This window comes from Salmo salar, chromosome 01, assembly GCF_965601325.2.
Source record: "Salmo salar chromosome 01, fSalSal1, whole genome shotgun sequence".
Taxonomy (NCBI): Eukaryota; Metazoa; Chordata; class Actinopteri; order Salmoniformes; family Salmonidae; genus Salmo; species Salmo salar.
This window is the reverse complement of record NC_138291.1, coordinates 65,551,705-65,575,303: the sequence shown is the minus strand read 5'-3', so window position 1 is coordinate 65,575,303 and position 23,599 is coordinate 65,551,705. Positions and strand designations below refer to the sequence as shown.

The 23,599-nt window shown below is 42.0% G+C and overlaps 1 protein-coding gene across 1 annotated transcript in view; it reads right to left on the bottom strand.

Annotated features, from left to right (window-relative positions):
* Positions 1-285: 285 nt before the first annotated feature.
* tnr6 (Tumor necrosis factor receptor superfamily member 6) overlaps positions 286-23,599 on the bottom strand; it is a 34,962-nt gene continuing 11,648 nt past the window's right edge. The window contains 6 exon segments of the mRNA NM_001173649.1: positions 286-3,187; positions 4,939-4,957; positions 5,723-5,766; positions 5,965-6,060; positions 6,194-6,267; positions 13,732-13,849. Of these exon segments, the coding sequence (NP_001167120.1) occupies positions 2,865-3,187; positions 4,939-4,957; positions 5,723-5,766; positions 5,965-6,060; positions 6,194-6,267; positions 13,732-13,849 (674 nt within the window). The 3' untranslated portion in view covers positions 286-2,864.

Below are 23,599 nucleotides of genomic sequence, written 5' to 3'. Positions count from 1 at the left end.
TGATTGCATTGTATCTATCAAGAATTTGCTTCCAGTAAACAATTAAAGGAAAAGCCTTACAAACTGATTTAGCAAATGCCCAATTCATTTTACTTAGTGTCAATGATAGTTAAAGTTAATCACTATTGTAGTGGGGTATTAGGTCAGATGATGTATCCTGAAAGGGATAAATAGCTGCACAGTTCATGTAACTTTGACTCTTGTAATTTCTTCATTAAACATTTTGGTTGTGTTTACAGTAGATAGGAAGGAACCACAAAATAAAGAGAATGGATGTAAGCACCCTTTCAAAATGTTCACATTTTTAATAGAACTTCAACATTAACTAAAATTACAAGCATGTACAGTGAAATGCCAAATAAACTGTTAGCCTTTGAGATGTTGAACAACTATTTGGCACTTCCCCTGTAAACTGCAATGTAGCCTACCATTGATACAACTGCCTTTATGCCATGAAGTTGTGTCATCTTGACTAATGAAAGTTGTTAATTAATGGTGGATTTAGTCTGTTCCTTGAAGTCTCCCTCAGACTAAAGGTATGACAGTTGTAGAGCCAGGAAAAACATAATGGAGACAAACATTGTAGGCCTACACCCTGTCAATTTTTTTTTTTAATTCTCCCATGACTGACTTTATTTGGTTATTTTCCATAATTTGGCCTGCATTTCAACAGAATAGCCTACAATGCAGCGCACATGTCTAAGAATACAAGAGATGTGAAGTGGTGTTGTCCAATACTGTTAATAAAGGCTATAGTTGTTGTATTTTTCAATAAAATAGGGCCCATCTTTATTACTACCGGTACAGTATACATCATATGACTTACATGGGTATAAACAAAATACATTGACACAATGGAAAACAATTCAACAAAGACCTTTGCAAAATTACAATAGTTGGCTGCATGACAAATATAAACTGCCTACAACCATACACCACCCAGTGGGCATACAACATGATAAAGACGTATTTTGAGAGTTGAAATCTGGTCGGGACGTCTTATATCCAGATCACAACCAGATTAACACATATTTTTCATGACGTCTTTTTGATGTAAGCATCGAGGAAAAAGCAAAAAAAAAAATCCTTGTCAGAAGGTTCGCAACATACCTCAACTTGCACCTCTTCATTTGTGGGATTGGTCGGAGGAGGCGTGGCAACACACACACACACACCAACTTTGCAGGTCCATTCAAAGACAGAATGTTTCTTGTGCCCGTGGATGCGCATCGCAAGTTAGTGTCTGCAGCTCGAGTCCCAAGAAACTACCTCAGCGGACCAAAGTGGGTTCATGCTAAACTCATTTCTCAGACTGGTCATGTGTACTACACTGTCCAGAATGCAGAGGACGTCATCTGGAAAAGGCACACAGATCAGTTACAGTTGAGTAAAGCAACACCAAAAGAACCACCAGTAAGAGGTTCAGAACTATTACTGGGTGACACCCTGACCCAGCAGGGTCACCTAGTGGCTCAAAGTTCCTTCTCACGACTGTTGCTCCTAATGGTGACAATTTAAGTAGGAGGTGAGGAGATATGGTGTATTGGGTATGTGTTGAGGTGTCATGTTATAGATAAATGGTTGAACTGAATTAAAATCCACGGCCAGACTATTCAATTCTTCCAGGACCTATCTGCAAAGCTGAGAAAAAGACGCATTGGATTACATCCCGATCAGACAGTCACTGGAGGAAAAAGGGATTAAACCTCAGCTCCGCTTCCCAGCAGTGCTGTGGGTATGGAAGGGAAGGTAAAGGATGGAATTCACAAGCACCGACGAAGCCCAAATCAAGCTGCAAGAAACCTTTCCAGTTCAACAAGGAGAGTCCCATTTACTGAGAAGAGAATGAAGCGGGGAAAAAGCGATGAGCACAATGTAGGCTAGATACAATGATGCCTAAAACCAGTTTATCATAAATTGAGACAATATTAATTCCCCCTCCCCCCAAAACAATCTACACTAGACTTTCCCAAGTAACTGTTCTGCTCGGTGAATTAATGATAGAAGTATCCGAAGCCAATGGGCTACATGGACACTGAAGACAATTCAAATGGGATGATATAGCATGCATGTCAATAACTTCTATATGTGTGTCCGTGTGTGTGTGTGCGTGTGTGTGTGTGAATGTGTGTCTGAGAGGAAGAGAGAGTGGGAAAATATGGGCGGTTGGGACAATCTTGGCTTGGGTGGGTAAGGGTGGGAAAGGATGGCCAAGAATGAGAAATAAGGCCAAGCTTGGCTTGGGTGGACAAGGATGGGAGGTTGAGGGAAGCTTGGCTTGGCTGGTGTAAAGGGGAGAGAAACTGGGGTGGTAGAGAGGGATACGTTTGGCTTGGGAAAGAGAGAAGGATTTAACTATTCTAATGTACAATGTAATTTTATTTCCATTTGCTACCTGCAAACCTGCTGACACATTCAACAGTAAGTGTTCCCCAAAACAAAAACAAACGCAACTCAGAACCTTTGACATTGGACAGGAAGTTATTGCCAGAAACTAAAAGAGCCCAAACCAGAAATGGCAAGCTGGCGAGATTGTGTCAAAGACAGGACCCTTGACCTACACTGTGAATGTAGGCCCCAACATGATCTGGCGCACAAATGTAGACCAATTACTGAATGCAACAGCTCAAGGAGTCACAGCACAGGATGAAGCTGCTGATGGCTTTATCTCATCGGGACTCGGGTGAGTTCGTCCCTGCAACAACAGAGGTCTTACCTGTTACTGATGAAACTGAACCTCAAGAGACTGTTAAACCCAGCTATACTGGCATCTTGACTGGCATGAACAGTACTACTAATATTGTATTGGTCACATAAACATGGTTAGCAGATGTTAATGCAAGTGTAGCGAAATGCTTGTGCTTCTAAGGCACTGCATCTGATCCTGAGTTTTTCCCTGTGATGGCATCCTCCTTGTTGCTGATGATAGCCATGATATCCTCTGCCTTGACCTTTTTCTTCATGCGGCGTAGAGTCTGGACCAGTGTCTCAGAGGCTGTGGTCATCCCCTCCTTCTCCACCCAGGCCCTCAGTAGGCTGGAGCATTGCTCCTGGGAGTCATTGGGAAAGTTCAGCTGGTGGGATTCTATGTCGGTATGTGTCATCCCACTGCCCTCGGCCAACTGTTTCATGTCCTTCCACCCCAAGGTCTTAGCGATGTCTGGGAGGTGTGGCCTGAGATCAACACCTGAAACCAACCAAAGAAGAAATAGGGATTATGGGTAATTCTTAGTTGGAAATAACATACAGTATCTCACAAAAGTGAGTACACCCCTCACATTTTTCTAAATATTTGAGTATATCTTTTCATATGACAACACTGAAGAAATGACACTTTGCTACAATGTAAAGTAGTGAGTGTACAGCTTGTATAACAGTGTCAATTTGCTGTCCCCTCAAAATAACAAAACACACAGCCATTAATGTCTAAACCGCTGACAACAAAAGTGAGTACACCCCTAAGTGAAAATATCCAAATTGAGCCCAAAGTGTCAATATTTTGTGTGGCCACCATCATTTTCCAGCACTGCTGGGCATGGAGTTCACCAGAGCTTCACAGGTTGCCACTGGAGTCCTCTTCCACTCCTCCATGATGACATCACGGAGCTGGTGGATGTTAATGACCTTGCACTCCTCCACCTTCCGTTTGAGGATGCCCCACAGATGCTCAATAGGGTTTAGGTCTGGAGACATGCTTGGCCAGTCCATCACCTTTACCGTCAGCTTCTTTAGCAAGGCAGTGGTCGTCATGGAGGTGTGTTTGGGGTCGTTATCATGTTGGAATACTGCCCTGCGGCCCAGTCTCCGAAGAGAGGGGATCATGCTCTGCTTCAGTATGTCACAGTACATGTTGGCATTCATGGTTCCCTCAATGAACTGTAGCTCCCCAGTGCCGGCAGCACTCATGCAGCCCCAGACCATGACACTCCCACCACCATGCTTGACTGTAGGCAAGTCACACTTGTCTTTGTACTCCTCACCTGGTTGTCGTCACACCATCTGAACCATCTGAACCAAATAAGTTTATTGGTCTCATCAGACCACAGGACATGGTTCCAGTAACCTATGTCCTTAGTCTGCTTGTCTTCAGCAAACTGTTTGCGGGCTTTCTTGTGCATCATCTTTAGAAGAGGCTTCCTTCTGGGACGACAGCCATGCAGACCAATTTGATGCAGTGTGCGGCGTATGGTCTGAGCACTGACAGGCTGACCCCCCACCCCTTCAACCTCTGCAGCAATGCTGGCAGCACTCATACGTCTATTTCCCAAAGACAACCTCTGGATATGACGCTGAGCACGTGCACTCAACTTCTTTGGTCGACCATGGCGAGGCCTGTTCTGAGTGGAACCTGTCCTGTTAAACCGCTGTATGGTCTTGGCCACCGTGCTGCAGCTCAGTTTCAGGGTCTTGGCAATCTTCTTATAGCCAAGGCCATCTTTATGTAGAGCAACAATTCTTTTTTTCAGATCCTCAGAGAGTTCTTTGCCATGAGGTGCCATGTGGAACTTCCAGTGACCAGTCAGTATGAGGGAGTGTGAGAGCGATGACACCAAATTTAACACACCTGCTCCCCATTCACACCTGAGACCTTGTGACACTAACGAGGCACATGACACCGGGGAAGGAAAATGGCTAATTGGGCCCAATTTGGACATTTTCACTTAGGGGTGTACTCACTTTGTTGCCAGCGGTTTAGATATTAATGGCTGTGTGTTGAGTTATTTTGAGGGGACAGCAAATTTACACTGTTATACAAGCTGTACACTCACTATTTTACATTGTAGCAAAGTGTCATTTCTTCAGTGTTGTCACATGAAAAGATATACTCAAATATTTACAAAAATGTGAGGGGTGTACTCACTTTTGTGAGATACTGTACATAAGGTTCATATTAGCACGCATGGCACACATCAGTAGTAACATTGATGATGTTCTTACCTCTCAGTGGCTGCATTTCCTGCAAAAAAATAAATACATGTAAAACACATTCATCATTGATATTTAACTCACAAATTATAATAGGTGACATGATATGTAACAGTGATGTAGCACTAGAGATGCATGTCTGTGTTTTAAGCGGTGGCTGTAGTCAGGGACAGAGTGGAGTACTGTGACACTTTCAAGAAGCTGGTGTTTGGAGGATATATTGGCACGGGTGTTGTTAGGCCCAAGACGAAGTCCACAATATATAGTCCCTACACAAATATAGGGTTACTACCCAAGCCGGCTGGTCGTTTGTTTCAAATGTTCCATTGCCATACTGGCTGGCAAAATTCTTTTCACTTGCTTGCTTGCTAGCTAGCCAACTACGGTTAATTTACAGTCACGACAAACAGTGCAGACAGCTGCATTTGCATTTATTTAAGCTGTTTTCTATGAGGATACATCCATGAGTTAACGAGGCACGATTTCGCCTGGCATAGAAAATGTGCTCTCATTAGGACAATGTTGTTCAGAGGAGCTAGCCAACGACACAGCTAACACAATCACTTCAAACTGAAGCTGGGAAGACTGCAAACTAGCTGCACTTCGTTTCGTTTGACCTTTTTTCAATTTATATTCCTTTGTATATATCCATAAAAATGTCAGATGGAACAGAGTAAATAGGCATTTTAATGTCATAGATTTAGCCGGTGATAACTTGTGGAATAGACACCGACTGGAATGTGCTTTTAACCATTCAGGTTCAGACCCACCCCTTGTATAAATTGAAGATATTTACCTCTAAACTCCGGTTGGGCAGTTCTGTCAAACCACCATTTGGCCCTAACAAAGGAAATTGGAGACATGTCAATGCTATTTCAAGGACGACTCAAAACCAGATACTTTTGGAAAGGGAGCTTTTCAACAAGCCAGACTTCTGTGCTCTTCAAACACCTTACTAGCAAAATTAGAGAAGAACCTCTTCTGCCCCCTTTTGGTGATTTAGCATAGCCTACAACTGGCAGAATGACCAACACTTACCAAAACAATATTTATTATTTTTCCACAGGCAAAAGATCACAATCAAAGCGACAAGAAGAACAGTAGTCAGGACCAATACTGCTGCCAAATTGCTTCCTGCAAGAAAGGAAAATAAAAGCCCAATGTTTAGATAAAAAACAACCTTATAACATTCATACTGTAAGTGAAAGCACATCTTCCAAATCATTGTAATGCATTGAAATGTTATGGTTTTGCTCAATTCCCAAACCTTGTTCTTTGAAGGCATTGCATATGGTGTTGTTGGTGGCGGTACAGGCTACCTTGATGCCCTCTTCCCTGCATCTTCAAGAGAAATGAAAAGATTTGATGATAGCACTTTACTGTAGGTGCCCTAACTTTACTGTAGGTGCCCTAATTCATGCATTCTTTATCATGTCTATCTTAATCCTGGTCTTGGGGACCCAAAGGGGTGCACATTTTTGTTTTTGCCTTAATACTACAGCTGATTAAAATGATCAACTCTGCATCAAGCTTTAATGATTTGAATCAGGTGTGTAGTGCCTAGGCAAAAACAAACATTTGCACCTCTTTGGGTCCCCAGGACCTGGATTAAGAAACACTGATATAACACATTACAATATTTACATTTACATGACATATTACATATTTGTCATATGTCATACATTTTAAACAGTTATGAGTAACGGCATAATATTATAAAAAACTTTTTGGCCAAGGAGGTCTTAATCAGGCAATTTGACATCAAATTAAGATGTTTGGTGCAGTATTTCTCAAATGAAAACATTTGCTAGTTGTAGGTCGTTGAATGACAACACTTCATTAAAGAATCCCTACTGTTGACCAATCACGCGTAGACCGTGGCAACCAAACTTCGACTAAGCTCAAATGTCCCTGTTTCGACTGGGAAGTATACTTTAAACTTTATAGACAACTGTTCATCCTGTTGTCATATGGTCTAATGTCAACTGTTAATAACAACGGCTATTACACAGTCTGCCTAACAACTTATGTCATATGTTATTACAAGCTACATAAGTGTCTACACTCCAGATGTTATGACCATGCGTTATATCATTTACCAAACTCTGTGTCACATTATTACATTGAATGGAATGATGGGTGTCATAAACATGTCATATGCCATTAGAGAGTGTGCACAAACAACTTAAAAATGGAATCCTCAGTAGTGGAAACAGCGCCACTGTCTGCCCCACCGCCAATGTTATTGTTTTTGTTTAGTCGACAAAGCAGAGTTGAGAAGGTACATGATAAAAAAAACGGTACATTTCTGATGTTTTATCGCACGTGCAATGATGTCCAAAGGAAACAAAATCTGTAACTTCTTTGTTGTTGTTTAGTCGCAAATGGACATGGCAGTTTCACCATTAAAGATTCCAGCGTTAAGTAAAGTGATATTAATTTGAGGTGTTATAAAACAGTAATGAATGCCTTAATACCACAGAGTTGAGAGTATCACAAAACCATTTAGGATCGCCAAGAAACGTGTATATTGGAGCACTTAGGATTTTTTTATTTAGACAAGACAAACTACTGAGTTGTACAAATTGGACCATATCCAGATTTTAAAAAACATTATTATAATAACAACAACTTGCCAAAAAGCACAACAATTTTGAAACTAAATCAAAGCAAATATTATTCTATAACAAAATCACAGAAGGAATTGTGAAAGCTGTGGAGAAAGGAAGATGTGCAGGCTACAGTAACAATGTACAGTATATTATGAAAAAATAAAGCAAATAGTAACACAATAAAATAACAATAACAAGGCTATACACAAGGAGTACCAGTACCGAGTCAATGTGCAGGAGTACTAGGTAATTGAGGTAATATGTACATGTAGGTAGGGGTAAAAGTAAATTGGCCATCAGGATATATAATAAACAGAGGAGCAGCAGTGTAAGTGAAGTGTGCCTATGTGTGAGTGTGGCATGAATATGCATTTGTGTGTGTTTTTTGTGTGTGTGAGCGTATGTAGTGTGTGTGTGTGTGCGTGTGTGTGTTGGAGTGTCAGTGTAGTGTGAAATCAAATCAAATCAAATTTGATTGGTCACAAACAGTACACATGTTTAGCAGATGTTATTGCGGGTGTAGCGGAATGCTTGTGTTTCTAGCTCTAAGAGTGCAGTAATATCTAACAAGTAATATCAAAACATTTCACAACAATACACACAATAAACACAAATCCAAAGTAAAGGAATGGAATTAAGAATATATACATTTTTGGACGAGCAATGTCGGAGTGTCAGCCACAAAGATACAGTAGAATAGAATACAGTATATACATATGAGATGAGTAATGCAAAATATGTAAACATTATTTAAAGTGACCAGTGTTCCCTTATTAAACTGGCCAGTGATTTCAAGTCTATGTATATAGGGCAGCAGCCTCTAAGGTACCTACTGATGGCTATTGGCCTTGAGATAGAAGCTGTTTCTCAGTCTCTCGGTCACAGCTTTGATGCACCTGTACTGACCTCGCCTTCTGGATGATAGCGGGATGAACAGGCAGTGGCTCGGGTGGTTGTTGTCCTTGATGATCTTTTTGGCCATCCTGTGACATCAGGTGCTGTAGGTGTCCTGGAGGGCAGGTAGTTTGTCCCCAGTGACGTGTTGGGCAGACCTCACCACCCTCGAGAGCCCTGCAGAATGCGAGCGGTGCAGTTGACATACCAGGCGGTGATACAGCCCGACAGGATACTCTCAATCGGTCTATGGTGTCAGGTAAGGTAGAGGTGATATGATCCTTGACTAGTCTCTCAAAGCACTTCATGATGGCATGCATGAGTGCTGTGGGGCGATAGTAATTGAGTTCCTTTACCTTTGCATTTTTGGGTACAGGAACAATGGTGGACATCTTGGAGCATGCGGGGACAGCAAACTGGGATAGGGAGAGATTGAATATGTCCGTAAACACTCCAGCCAGCTGGTCTGTGCATGCTCTGAGGATGCGGTTAGGGATGCCGTCTGGGCCGGCAGCCTTGCGAGAGTTAACACGCTTAAATGTCTTACTCACGTCGGCCACGGAGAAGGAGAGCACACAGTCCTTGGTAGCAGACCACGTCGGTGGCACTGTGTTATTCTCAAAGCGGGCAAAGAAGGTGTTTAGCTTGTTCGAACACAACACCATCGGTGACCACGACGTGGCTGGTTTTCCCTTTGTAGTCTGTGATTGTGGCAGTGTCTACAGACATAAGACTCATGTCTGAGCCGTTGAATTGCGAATCCACTTTGTCTCTATACTGACATTTTGCCTGATTGATTGCCTTACGGAGGGAATAACTACACTGTTTATAGTCGGCAATATTCTCAGTAACTTTGCCATGGTTAAATGCGGTGGTTCGTGCTTCCAGTTTTGCGCGAATGCAGCCATCTATCCGCGGTTTCGGGTTTGAGTAGGTTTTAATAGTCACAGTGGGTACAACATCTCCAATACACTTCCTGATAAACTCAGTCACCATATCAGTGTATTCATCAATGTTATTCTCGGAGGCTACACGGAACATATACCAGTCCGCGTGATCAAGACAATCTTGAAGCGTGGATTCGGATTGGTCAGACCAGCATTGAATAGTCCTTAGCACGGGTATGTCCTGTTTCAGTTTCTGGCAATATGAAGGGAGGAGCAAAATGGAGTCGTGATCAGATTTGCCGAAGGAAGGGTGGGTGAGGGCCGTGTAGGCATCACGCAAGTTGGAGTAGCAGTGGACGAGTGTTTTAGCAGCGCGAGTACTACATTCAATGTGTTGATAGAACTTCGGTAGCGTTTTCCTCAAATTTGCTTTGTTAAAATCCCCAGCTATAATAAATGCAGCCTCAGGATCTGTGGTTTCCAGTTTGCATAAAGTCCAGTGTAGTTCTTTGAGGGCCGTCATGGTATCGGCTTGAGGGGGAATGTGAACTTCTCATCCTTTCCTTTCCTCTCTACTGGCTGTGGTTAATCTCTACCACACATGTGAACTCCTCCTTTTCATTCATAGATTCCTTTCCACCCTTCCTTGCTCCTTTTCCTTTCTTCCTTTTCTAGCTCCCTTTCCTTCTTCCTTTCCTTTCTATTGGACATGATTAATCCCTACCACATTCATGTGAACTCCTCATTTTCTTTCTTAGATTCCTTTCCTCACTCCCTTTCCTCATTTCCTATCTCTGTTTCTTTCTCTCCTTTTCTATATTCCTTTCCTCTTTTCCTCAATTCCTTTCCTCATTTTCAGCTTTCTTTCCTTCCCTACCTCCCTACCACCCTTTCCTCTCCTCTTTTTGCAAATGCGTAACATATTCTATGTTTTGCAAATTTGTAACATATTTACATTTACATTACATTTAAGTCATTTAGCAGACGCTCTTATCCAGAGCGACTTACAAATTGGTGGATTCACCTTATGATATCCAGTGGAACAACATATAATAGGAATTGTAATTTATAACATATCATACGAAATGGGTATTGGACATCCACAAATTAATAAAATACCATGTAAAACATAACATATTGTACTAAATTGAGTGTCTAGGATTTACTTACAGAATAATATGAAATGCTTTGAGACCAGGTTGTCCAGAGAGCTATATGTTGCAATTACTTAGAGCGCTAGCCATTTATGTCATTGTGTCACATCCTGACCAGTATAAGGGGTTATTGGTTATTGTAGTTTGGTCAGGACGTGGCAGGGGGTATTTGTTTTATGTGGTTCGGGGTTTAATGGGATATGTATTTATGTAAGAGGGGTGTTTGATTTATGTGTTCCAGGGTTTTTGGGTAATGTTCTTGTTTTGTATTTCTATGTTTTTCTATGTTGTGTATTTCTTTGTTGGCCTGGTATGGCTCTCAATCAGGAACAGCTGTACATCGTTGTTGCTGATTGAGAGTCATACCCTGTTTTCACCTGTCCCTTCGTGGGAAGTTGTTGTTGTACTGCTGTGTGTTAGCCTGCAACACTGTTCGTTCGATCGTTTTCTTGTTTTGTTTGTTACATGTTCAAATAAAAGTTAAGATGAGCACTCAACCCGCTGCGCCTTTGTCCGTTACGTACGACGGCCGTTACACATTGTTACAGTTGCCTGCACAACTTCCTTTTTTCAGAGCTGTCACAAATCATGTTCTGCCCCAGAGCAGTTTGTTTCATTTGTTGTAAAAAAAATAATAAAAAATAATAATAAAATATATATATATATATATATATATATATTTATATAAAAATCCTAACTACGTATGTATCCATGTTTCTTGGAGATCCTGAATGGTTTTGTGATAGTATAAGCACCTTCATAACTGTTTTATAACACCTCAAATTAATGTCACTTTACTTAAGGTGTCTGTGCACACTCTAATAATGGCATGGTTATGACATCCATCATTCCGTTCACCGTAATAATGTGACACAGAGTTTGGTAAATGATATGGGTCTTTCTATAAACTAGGGTACCAGTGAGGATTTCCTAAACTGGACAACTTCCTACACTTCCAAATGTGTTCATGTCATTACATTAAGATATAAGGAGGGATCATAGCTATATTCAATCAAATTCACAAGTTGATTTAAAACCTATGTTTAATCCTTTATCATGGTTGGTGTCTTGATGGATTTGTCCAAAATCGGGTGACACTTTTCTGTCCTTGCATTTATGGTAATGTAAGCCGTCGCTATATCATATATTTTGTCACTTTCTCATGATAAAAACAGCAATGGTGAGTTTCAAATTGTGAGCTTAATGCTACTGCTATTCATAGATTTCTTATGTGTGCCTGCGTCGGCCACAACAATCCCCATGCATGCATCCATTTAGTCAGGCAATGTCCACATTATTCTCACATATTTAAGAATCTAATAATAATTAACAAGGCTTAAAATAATCGCTATTTTTAAAGTGGTAATGGCCTACTTTAAAAAAATAAAAATCTTTTTGCATGCTTTTTTTTTGGGGGGGGGCATATATTAGGCCATATATAAATTAAACAATTGTACAACATTGAGGTCGTTGAAAATTACAATTAAGCACCTGAAAGTCCTTGAATTTGACTTGCCAATGTATGAACCCTGCTTAAATGATGTATAGAGCTAGGCCTATGTGGTTGTATAGGTGGAGTTATGGGGCAATTTGCATATATTCACTTTTATTCCTCTAAGTACATGTGGAACTGCATGAAAATCTAATTTATTTTTGTTTCAACCATTTAGAAATGTGGATCACAATGTCACACATCGGCCCCATTATTTATAGAAAGCCCCATATAAAGTCCAGTTACAACATATGGTATGTAGACACTTATGTAGCATGTAATAACATATGACATAAATTGTCATGCAGTGTAATAGTAGTTGTTATTAACAGTTGACATTAGAGCATATGACAACAGGATGAACAGTCATCTATAACACCAATTATAACTAGTTTTATAACATCTTATGCCATTACTCATAACTATCCTGAACAAAAATACAAACGCAACATGCAACAATTTCAAAGATTTGACTGAGTAACAGTTCATATAAGGATATCAGTCTACTGAAATGAATTAATGAGGCCATAATCTATGGTTTTCACATGCCTGGGAATACAGATACGCATCTGTTGGTCACAGATACCTTAAAAAAAGGCAGGGGCGTGAATCAGAAAATCAGTCAGTATCTGGTGTGACCACCATTTGCTTCATGCAGCGCGACACATCTCCTTCGCATAGAGTTGATCAGGCTGTTGATTGTGGTCTGTGGAATGTTGTCCCACTCATATTCAATGGCTGTGAGAAGTTGTTGGATATTGGTGGGAACTGGAACATGGTGTCGTACACGTCGACCCAGAGCATCCCAAACATGATCAATTGGTGACATGTCTGGTGAGTATGCAGTCCATGGAAGAATTGGGACATTTTCAGCTTCCCGGAATTGTGCACAGATCCTTCCGACATAGGGCCGTGCATTATCATGCTAAAACATGAGGTGATGGCGGCGGATGAATGGCACGACAATGGGCCTCAGGTTCTCGTCACGGTATCTCTGTGCATTCAAATTGTCATCAATAAAATGCAATTGTGTTCATTGTCGTAGCTTATGCCTGCCCATACCATAACCCAACCGCCACCATGGGGAACTTTGTTGACATCAGCAAACAGCTCGCCAACATTACGCCATACACGTAGTCTGCAGTTGTGAGGCCTGTTGGGCATACTGTGAAATTCTCTATAACAACGTTATGGTAGAGAAATTAACATTCAATTCTCTGGCAACAGTCCTGGTGGACGTTCCTGCAGTCAGCCAATTGCATACTCCCCCAATACTTGAGACATCTATGGCATTGTGTTGTGAGCCATAACTGCACATTTTAGAGTTGCCTTTTATTGTCCCCAGCACAAGGTGCACCTGTGTAATGATCATGCTGTTCAATCAGCTTCTTCATATGCCACACCTGTCAGGTGGATGGATTAGTTTGGCGAAGGAGAAATGCCCAACAGGGATGTAAACACATTTGTGCACAAAAATCAGAGAAATAAGCTTTTTGTGCATATGGAACATTTTTGGGATCTTCTATTTCAGCTCACTAAATATGGGACCAACACTTTACATGTTGCGTTTATGTTTTTGTTCAGTGTATTTAAAACTACTTATGACAGCTTATATGTTTATGTAGCTGTTATAAAGACTTCATGATGAATGCATGAATAAGGACACCTACAGTAAAATGTTACCGATTTAACAACGTGTCTAACCTTTAGAAAACTATAAACCAATATATTTTGATAGTTATTTGGTTAAAGTATCTTGAACTTACGTGGTACATGGGTAGCAGGCCCTGCAGTGCTCCTTCCCCTTGTTACAGTAGTGGCCCTGCTGGCATCGACATACTGAGTCCTTGAAGATGGTGCATCTGTCCTCCACCTCCAGATTGGCTACGAAGGACAAACACCACAGTGGCAGTACATTGGCAAGGTTGGGTTACTGATGTAACCTTGTTTCTCTGAGTAGTGTAACGGGTTGCCAAATGACCTATGGGAACTACTTCACATGATGTGATTGATATGCTTAATATCAAAGATGTTTACAGTCACGCCACACCCTTAGTGTACCCACGTGACCTCACTCCACACCCTTAGTGTACCCACGTGACCTGTCACTATAAAAGGCGGTATGGCGTGACATACTGTCTATTACTTAGATCCTCAGCCCGGGGCCTCCAGCGACGCCTCTCAGCCTGGGGCCTCCAGCAACGCCTCTCAGCCCGGGGCCTCCAGCGATGCCGCGCACCCCAGAGTCTTCTGAACGGGAGCTACGCCCAGAGCCAGAGCCACCTCCGTAGTGGGAGGATTGGGAAGGGGGGGGGGGGGTGTAGCACAGGGACCGTCATTGACGGTGGCCACCCTCCCTTCCCTCCCTTTAGGTTTGGGGTTGTTTTGTGGTTTTTTTTTGTTTTGAGGTGCAGTCGGGGTCTGCACCGTCGGGGGGGGGGGGGGGGGGTACTGTCATGTCCTGACCAGTAAAGGGGTCTTTTGTCAATGTAGTATGGTCAGGGCGTGGCAGGAGGTGTTTGTTTTGTGTGTCTAGGGGATTTCGGTTCTAGTTTTCATTTTCTATGTTTAGTTTTCCAGGTTTGGCCGAGTGTGGTTTCCAATCAGAGGCAGGTGTCTTTCGTTGCCTCTGATTGGAAGCCATACTTAGGCAGCGTGTTTTGCTTTGGGTATGTGGGTGGTTATTTTCCGTTATAGTCTGTGAACCTTACGGAACTGTTTGCTGGCGTTTGTTTTTTCTTTGATTAAGTGTTCTATTTAAATAAACAGGTAAGAATGAGCACTATACTCGCTGCGCCTTGGTCTGTCCTTAACGACGCTTGTGACAAAGAGTTAAAAAAAAAAGCTAACTAGCCAACTTTGAACCTCTGATCATACCCTAGGGGTTTCAAAATCATCTGGTGAGGCGACCTAGTAAATGTGGTTGTTTGAGGCCGGGAGAGAGCCCAGGAGAGAGCACCAGCGGTGTTTGGAGGTGATAAGGATGTCATCTTAGCCGAGTGAAGCTAATTCCGGTTTCTCTGGCAATGTTCAAAGTCCAGATTCCGGGGATGATATGCTATCTCTGGTTGGCTCGAGGTTTTTCAGAGTGTGAATCGGATGACATCAGTCCAGGGCAGCCTGAAGCCCCGGCATTGGATTCGGAGGGGGAGAGTGAACCATTGGGGGTTAACCTCTTGACGGTCGCCTAGGATAGGGGGCGCTACAGCGATTAAAAAAAAAAAATTGTGCCCATTTTAAACGGACTCCTACTCAAACTCAGAAGCTAGGATATGCATATAATTAATAATTGTGGATAGAAAACACCCTAAGACTGTCCCCAGTCTTTACAAAGTGGTTTGAGTCTCTTACTGTGAAAACTGACAGAATGAGAGGCTGTGGAAAGTGGTCACATGAGGAGGGCCATCACCATTATGACGCCGGCGCCCCTGGCTACCCTCCCCTTTCGAAACATTTAGAAAGACAATGCAATCATCCCCCTTGAATCTTATTGGAGCTCTGGTTGAAAAAGACCCTAAAGATTAATGTTATACAACGTTTGACATGTTTGAACGAACCTAAATAAAAATAAAAAAGCATTTTATTGAAAGAGGAGTCCCGCGGCCGACGGAACTTTTGGAGCAGCCTTCAGAATGCGCTAACAAGAACAAGCTATTGGGACGTAAAGGATTAACTTTTTCGAACGAAAATACATTTGTTGTGGAACTGGGATTCCTGGAAGTGCTTTCTGATGAAGATAATCAAAGGTAAGGGATTATTGACATTTAGTATACAAGAGTAGATTTGATATGCGATTGTTCCAAGATGGCGCTGACCTGTAATGGTAGCCTATTTTTCTGAGTATCGCATCCCCTTTTATCGCAAAGTGTGATTACCCAGTAAAGTTATTTTTAAATCTGGCATTACAGGTGCTTTCAAGAGATTTATCTATAAATCTTAGAATGACAATATTACATTTTAAAAATGTTTTCGAATAGTAATTTAGTAAATTGTAGCGCTGTTTCACCGGATGCATTTGAGGGAAAATAGTTAGTCAACGTCACGCGCCAATGTAAAATGCTGTTTTTATATATAAATATGAACTTTATCGAACAAAAGAATGCATGTATTGTGTAACATGATGTCCTAGGAGTGTCATCTGATGTAGATTGTCAAAGGTTAGTGCTGCATTTAGCTGGTTTTTGGTTATTTGTGATGCATGTGGTTGGTCGGAAAATGGCTATGTGGCTACTTTTACGATATACTCCTCTAACATAATCTAATGTTTTGCTTTTGCTGTAAAGCTTTTTTGAAATCGGACAACGTGGTTCGATTCAGGAGATGTGTATCTATAAAACGATATAACATAGTCCTATATTTGAAAAAGAAAGAAAAAAATGTTATGCTAATAGAGATAGGATTTATCGCTGGATGTCCGTCCCGTGAGCCCGCCCAGAGGTTAATGTGTCTTTGATGGAGCTGTGTCGTACGGCGGCAGATCACCTGGGGATGGATTGTCCATCTTCTCCCCCTCAGTTTGGGGGAAGGTATTTACCTCCTGTCCCCTTCAGCGGTGAAAATTTGCTTACCCCTGTTTAAATATTTTGCAGATGAACTAAAGGTAACCTGGGATTTCCCTCATTCATCCAGGCTGCTGCTAGCAGGTTATGGTGAGCTCATGAACGTACGTAGATGGTATGGAGGAGGTGGGGTTCGTTGGCACACCGCCGGTGGATGGAAAGCTGGCAAGTTACTTAGCTCCAGAAGCTAACAAGGGAGCTAATCCGAGCACGGTGCTTCCGAATAAATAGTGCAGGTTCTTGGAATCAGCTGCACAAAGTGTACCAGGCTGAGGGTATGGCGACCCGGTCGTTGAATGTGGTCAAAATGCTGCATACGTACAATATCGATTTGCTGTAGGAGCTGAATAAGACCGTGGAGGCGGAGAAGCCGGTTTTAGAGTTTCTCTACGAAATCCTTGTGGTGGCTGATTTTGTGTTGCGTCTTTCCCGGTTTACTATCCTGGCTATTTGCTATGGCAACAGTGCTCCCAAGTGGCTCGGTCGATAGGGGCAAGTTACTGGTTGCCGAAGTCCCCGAACCCGGTGCAGGCCGGTTATCTGAAAGGTGGTACCACGAGAGCACATTGCTTCTACCCAAGGTTTCTCTGTGTTCAGGTTTATCAAGTGTGTGGTATCGTCCATGTGTGGGCATAATAAGCACAGTTCCTTTCCCACATCTAGACACACAGTTGTCAAGAGTGGTGGATATGAAGCAGTGCACATTTTCTGTTGCTTGGGGCAACGTATCCTCCAGGATCTCTCAATGTGTGTGTGGCTCTACTTCCAGGGGGTCTTATCTCTACCGAGTGGGGACTGCAACCCTTGTGGTTGCGCAGATATAGGACCGGTTCAAAAGGGCCGACGTAGATCTTTACGCATTGCTAGAAAACGTGCATTGTCGTCTCAATGAGGGGTCTGGGCGCTCCATTGGGAATGGATGCTTCGGCGTATCAGTGGCCTCGTACTCTGCTCTATGCTTTTCCTACGGTTGGACCTGAATCAGGCCACCATGGAGAGGCTCCATCAGGAGGGTCTGTTGTTGATTCTGGTGGTTCCCCGGTTGGGCGGGGCCCATGGAGGGTTCTGTGTTGTTGGGATCTATTGTCCCAGGTGCATGGGAGAATTTGGCACCCTTGATCGCAGAAATGGGATCTGGATTTGGCCCCTGAATGGTTGAATTTGATGGTTTGGGGTTTACCCTCAAACGTGATTACGACTATACAGTCGGCGCGTGCACCCTCTATGAGAGGGTTGTATACATATAAGTGGCGTGCGATTGAGGGTTGGTGTCAGATTAAAGGGCTTTCTCCTTTTCAGAGCTCCCTGGTGGACATTTTGATGTTCTCACAAAAGCTTTATTAGCAGGGCCTTATTTTTTACACATTAAAAGTTTATGTGGTGTGTCATGTAGGGATTGACAGCTCTACCCCAGGGTCTCAGCCTCTGGTGGTGCGGTTCCTGAAAGGTGTGCGTCGGCTGGGACCTGGCTTTGGTCCTGGACGCTCTGTGTGAGCCTTCATTTGAACCATTGGAGTCTGTGGACCTGAAGGTCCTTTCCAATAAGACTGCCCTGCTCATGGCCTTGGGGATCTCCACACATTATCAGTACATCCTTCCTGTTTGGCATTTGTGTCTGGTGACTCCGAAGTGATGTTACATTCCCCATGGAGCTTTTGCTCCCAAGGTTATGCATATGTCTTAAAGGTCTCTGGTTTTAAAGTTCCTCTGTTTGTTTGCGGTGACATGAGGTTGCATGGCCTTTGTCAACCATTACGCATGTATATGGATAGGACCAAGGGTATCCGTGTTTGTGACCAGCTTTTTGTCTGTTTCGCTAATCCAACTCAGGGTAGGGCTCTTTCTACCACTGTCTCTTTCATTGGATTGTGAAGGCTATCTCCCTGGCATATGACAGCAAAGGACAAGGGTTGCCTAGCGGTGCACATGCTCAATCCACTATGGGTGTATTCAGGGTCATGACAGTGATATCTATGCTGCAGCGAGTTGGGGTTCCCCACATACCTTTGTGAGGTAATATCACTTGGATGTAACTGCTCCCAGTGTGGTTCATAGTGTTCTTATAGCTTGGCCCGGGAGTGTAAGTTAGGCAACGTGCAGGTTTCACATTTATCCGGGTTACCACAGTTCCCCTGTGGGATTGAGCCCTGTCATTTTGGAGTCACTCTTATTGTGCTACATATTTGTGCATCTGTAACTTTCTCACTCATCATTATTTAAAATTAAATTTAAAATTAATTTAGGATTATCCATAATCATGGTAGCATCCACATTAATGGAGAAGTGTTTAGAAACATATCATATTTGTCACACCTGCGCAGGACGCCAGGCTGCCCAGCACTAAGCACTCCTGCCACCATCATTACGCACACCTGTTTCCCTCAGCGATTCATTGGACTCACCTGGACTCAATCACCTGTTTTCATTACCTATATCTGTTTGTTCCCTAGGTTGTTCTCCACTTCAGCATTAATTGTCGTTATATTACCCGGTTCTGACGCTGTTCCTGTCCTGTTCCATGTCTGTGCTATATTAAACGTTCACTCTCCGTACCTGCTTCTCTACTCCAGTGTCACTTCTTACAATATTCTTATTTACAATAAAAGTGACTCGAAAATGACACAATACATTAGTTACTATTAATTTCCATTGGGCACAAAATATTCTGAAACACAACCAAAACAAACAGCAAATGCATCCAACACAATTGTAGAGTCACAAGCCCTACTCTAGTCATTGTGTGCTATGAATATGCGACATAATACTTAACTTTTAAGTACTCTTAAACACATGGAAAAGTCCACAGACCCACTCCAAAAGGCTTTTGGAGCTATCCTCGACTCAGTGGGTTTTGTTCAACAAGTCTCCGGACCTACTCACTTCCACAGTCATTCTCTGGACCTAGTTTTGTCCTGTGGAATAAATATTGTGGATCTTAATGTTTTTCCTCATAATCCTGGACTACCGGACCACCATTTTATTATGTTTGCAATCCCAACAAATAATATGCTTAGACCCAAACCAAGGATCATCAAAAGCCGTGCTAGAAATTCTTCGGACAACCCAAAGATTTCCAGATGCCCTTCCAGACTCCCTCCACCTACCCAAGGACGTCAGAATACAACAATCGGTTAACCTCATAACTGAGGAACTCAATTTAACCTTGCACAATACCCTAAATGCAATCGCACCCCTAAAAACAAAAAACATTTGTCATAAGAAACTAGCTCCCTGGTATACAGAAAATACCCGAGCCCTGAAGCAAGCTTCAAGAAAATTGGAACGGAAATGGCGCTCCACCAAACTGGAAGTCTTCCGACTAACTTGGAAAGACAGTACCATGCAATATCGAAGAGCCCTCACTGCTGCTCGATCATCCCATTTTTCCAACTTAATTGAGGAGAATGAGAACAATCCAAATTGTATTTTTGATACGGTCACAAAGCTAACTAAAAAGCAGCATTCCCCAAGAGAGGATGGCTTTCACTTCAGCAGTGATAAATTCATGAACTTCTTTGACGAAAAGATCATGATCATTAGAAAGCAAATTATGGACTCCTCTTTAAATCTGCGTATTCCTCCAAAACTCAGTTGTCCTGAGTCTGCAGAACACTGCAAGGACCTAGGATCAAGGGAGACACTCAAGTTTTTTAATCCTATATCTCTTGACACACTCATGAAAATAGTCATGGCCTCTAAACCGTCAAGTTGCATACTGGACCCTATTCCAACTAAACTACTGAAAGAGCTGCTTCCTGTGCTTGGCCCTCCTATGTTGAACATAATAAATGGCTCTCTATCCACCGGATGTGTTTCAAACTCACAAAGTGGCAGTAATAAAGCTTCTCTTGAAAAAGCCAAACCTTGACACAGAAAATATAAACCATCAGCCAATATCGAATCTCCCATTCCTCTCAAAAACATTTGAAAAAGCTGTTGCGCTACAACTCAATGCCTTCCTAAAGACAGACCCCATCAGACCCCATCATAGCACTGAGACTGCACTCGTGAAGGTGGTAAATTACCTTTTAATGGCGTCAGACCAAGGCTCTGCATCTGTCCTCGTGCTCCTAGACCTAAGTGCTGCTTTTGACACCATCGATCACCACATTCTATTGATTGGAAACCCAAATTGGTCTACAAGGATAAGTTCTGGCCTGGTTTAGATCTTATTGGTCGGAAAGATATCAGTTTTTCTCTGTGGAAGGTTTCTCCTCTGACAAATCAATTGTAAGTTCCGGTGTTCGTCAAGGTTCCATTTTAGGACCACTATTGTTTTCACTATATATTGTCATTCAGAGACATAATGTTAACTCTCACTGCTATGCGGACGATACACAGCTGTTCATTTCGATGAAACATGGTGAAGCCCCAAAATTGCCCTCCCTGGAAGCATGTGTTTCAGACATAAGGAAGTGGATGGCAGCAAATGTTTTACTTTTAAACTCGGACAACTAACATGATTGTTCTAGGTCCCAAGAAACAGAGATCTTATATTGGATCTGACAATTAATCTTGGTTGTACAGTCATCTCAAATAAAACTGTGAAGGACCTTGACGTTACTCTGGACCCTGATCTCTCTTTTGATGAACATATCAAGACTATTTCAAGGACAGCTTTTTTCAATCTATGTAACATTGCAAAAATCAGAAACTTTGTCCAAAAGTGATGCAGAAAAGTTAATCCATAATTTGATCACTTCTAGGTTAGACTACTGCATTGCTCTACTTTCCGGCTACCCGGATTAAGCACTAAATAAACTTCAGTTAGTGCTAAACATGGTTAGAATCTTGACTAGAACCAAAATAATGTATCATATTACTCCAGTGCTAGCCTCTCTACACTGGCTTCCTGTGAACCTCTACGGGACCCCTTCCCGTTCTCATCCCGGTAACGGGATTGCTTGACAAGATAGCAAAAATCTAATAATTTCAATTTCTCAAACAATCAACTATTTTACACCATTTGAAAGATAAACACCTCCTTAACCTGTCTGGGCAAGGTGTGATGTTTGCGTCCCACCCTAGTCAACATCCAGTGGAATCGCGTCGCGCGAAATACAAAACCTCATAAATGCTATAACTTCAATTTCTCAAACATGACTATTTTACACCATTTTTTAGATACACCTCTCCTGAATCGAACCACGTTGTCCGATTTCAAAAAGGCTTTACAGCAAAAGCAAAACATTAGATTATGTCAGGAGAGTACCCTGCCAAAAAAAAATCACACTGCCATTTTCAAAGCAACTAGATGCATCACAAATACCCAAAACACAGCTAAAGGCAGCACTAACCTTTGACAATCGTCATCAGATGACACTCCTAGGACATCATGTTACACAATACATGCATTCTTTTGTTCGATAAATTCATATTTATATATAAAAACAGCATTTTACATCGGCGCGTGACGTTCAGAAAATATTTTCCCTCAAATGCTTCCGGTGAATCAACGCTACAATTTACAAAATTACTATTCGAAAACATTGGTCAAATCTAATATTGTCATTCAAAGAATTATAGATTAACATCTCGTGAATGCAACCACATTGCCAGATTTAAAAATAACTTTACTGGGAAATCACACTTTTGTCACGTCCTGACCAATATTTAGGTATTATTTCTATTATATTTGGTCAGGACGTGGCAGAGGTATATTTGTTTTGTATTATGGGGTTTTGTGTGTGGTGTAGTGGGGTGTATTAGTTTGGTATAGGTTCTAGGTTTGTTTTTCTATGTGTAGTTTTGGGTGCTGGACTCTCAATTGGAGGCAGGTGTTTCTAGTTGCCTCTGATTGGGAGTCCCATAAGTAGGTGTGTGTTTGTTTGGTTTTCGTGGGTAGTTGTTTTTGCACTGCGTGTTGTGTGCCTGCAAAACTGTTCCTGTCGTGTATATTGTTTTCCAGTGGATGCGTTACTCTTTTTTTGAATTAAAACATGAGCATCCATATTCCCGCTGCAGTTTGGTCTATTCAACACGGCTCTTTTTGTGACAACTTTGCAATAAACGAGGTGCTATGCTCAGAAAAATAGGCTAGGCGATACATGTTAGCGCCATCTTGGAACCATCTAAAATCAAAAATACTATTGTAAATATTCCCTTACCTTTGATTATCTTCATCAGAAGGCAATTCCAAGAATCCCAGGTCCACAACAAATGTAGTTTTGTTCGAAAAAGTTAATAATTTATGTCCCAATAGCTCCTTCTTGTTAGCACGTTCCGAAGGCTACTCATAATGTACGAGGCGCGCGGGACTTGTCGTCACGAATGTGCAAAAAATATATATTTACGTTTGTTCAAACATGTCAAACGTTGTATAACATAAATCTTTAGGGCCTTTTTCAATCAGAGCTTCAATAATATTCAAGGCGGACGATTGCATTGTCTTACTAAACGTTTCGGAACGAGAGGGTACCCACGGGCGCCCGCGTCATAGTAATAATGGCCCTCCCCCTATGACCAACTTTCCAGGCCTCTCGTTCGGTCAGTTTCTACCAGAGAAGACTCAAACCACTTTGTAAAGACTGTTGACATCTAGTGGAAGCCTTAAGAAGTGCTAAATGAATCCTAACTCACGGTGTGTTTCATAGGCAAAGTGTTGAAGGTGATTCCACAAATCAGATTTCCACTTCCTGCATGGAATCTTCTCAGGTTTTGGCCTGCCATATGAGTTCTGTTATACTCACAGACACCATTCAAACAGTTTTAGAAACGTTAGAGTGTTTTCTATCCAAATCTACTAATTATATGCATATTCTAGTTACTGGGCAGGAGTATTAACTAGATTAAATCGGGTACATTTTTTTATCCGGCCGTGCAAATACGGCCGGATAAACCCAACAGGTTTTAAGGCTAGTACTGATTTCAAGGTTTTACTGCTAACCTACAAAGCACTACATGGTATTTGGTATTTTAATAGGATCCCCATTAGCTGTTGCAAAATCAGCAGCTACTCTTCCTGGGATCCACACAAAACATGAAACAAAATACAGAATTACATAATACAGAACATCAATAGACAAGGACAGCTCAAGGACAGAACTACATGGGTTTTCTCCTACCCATCTCGCCG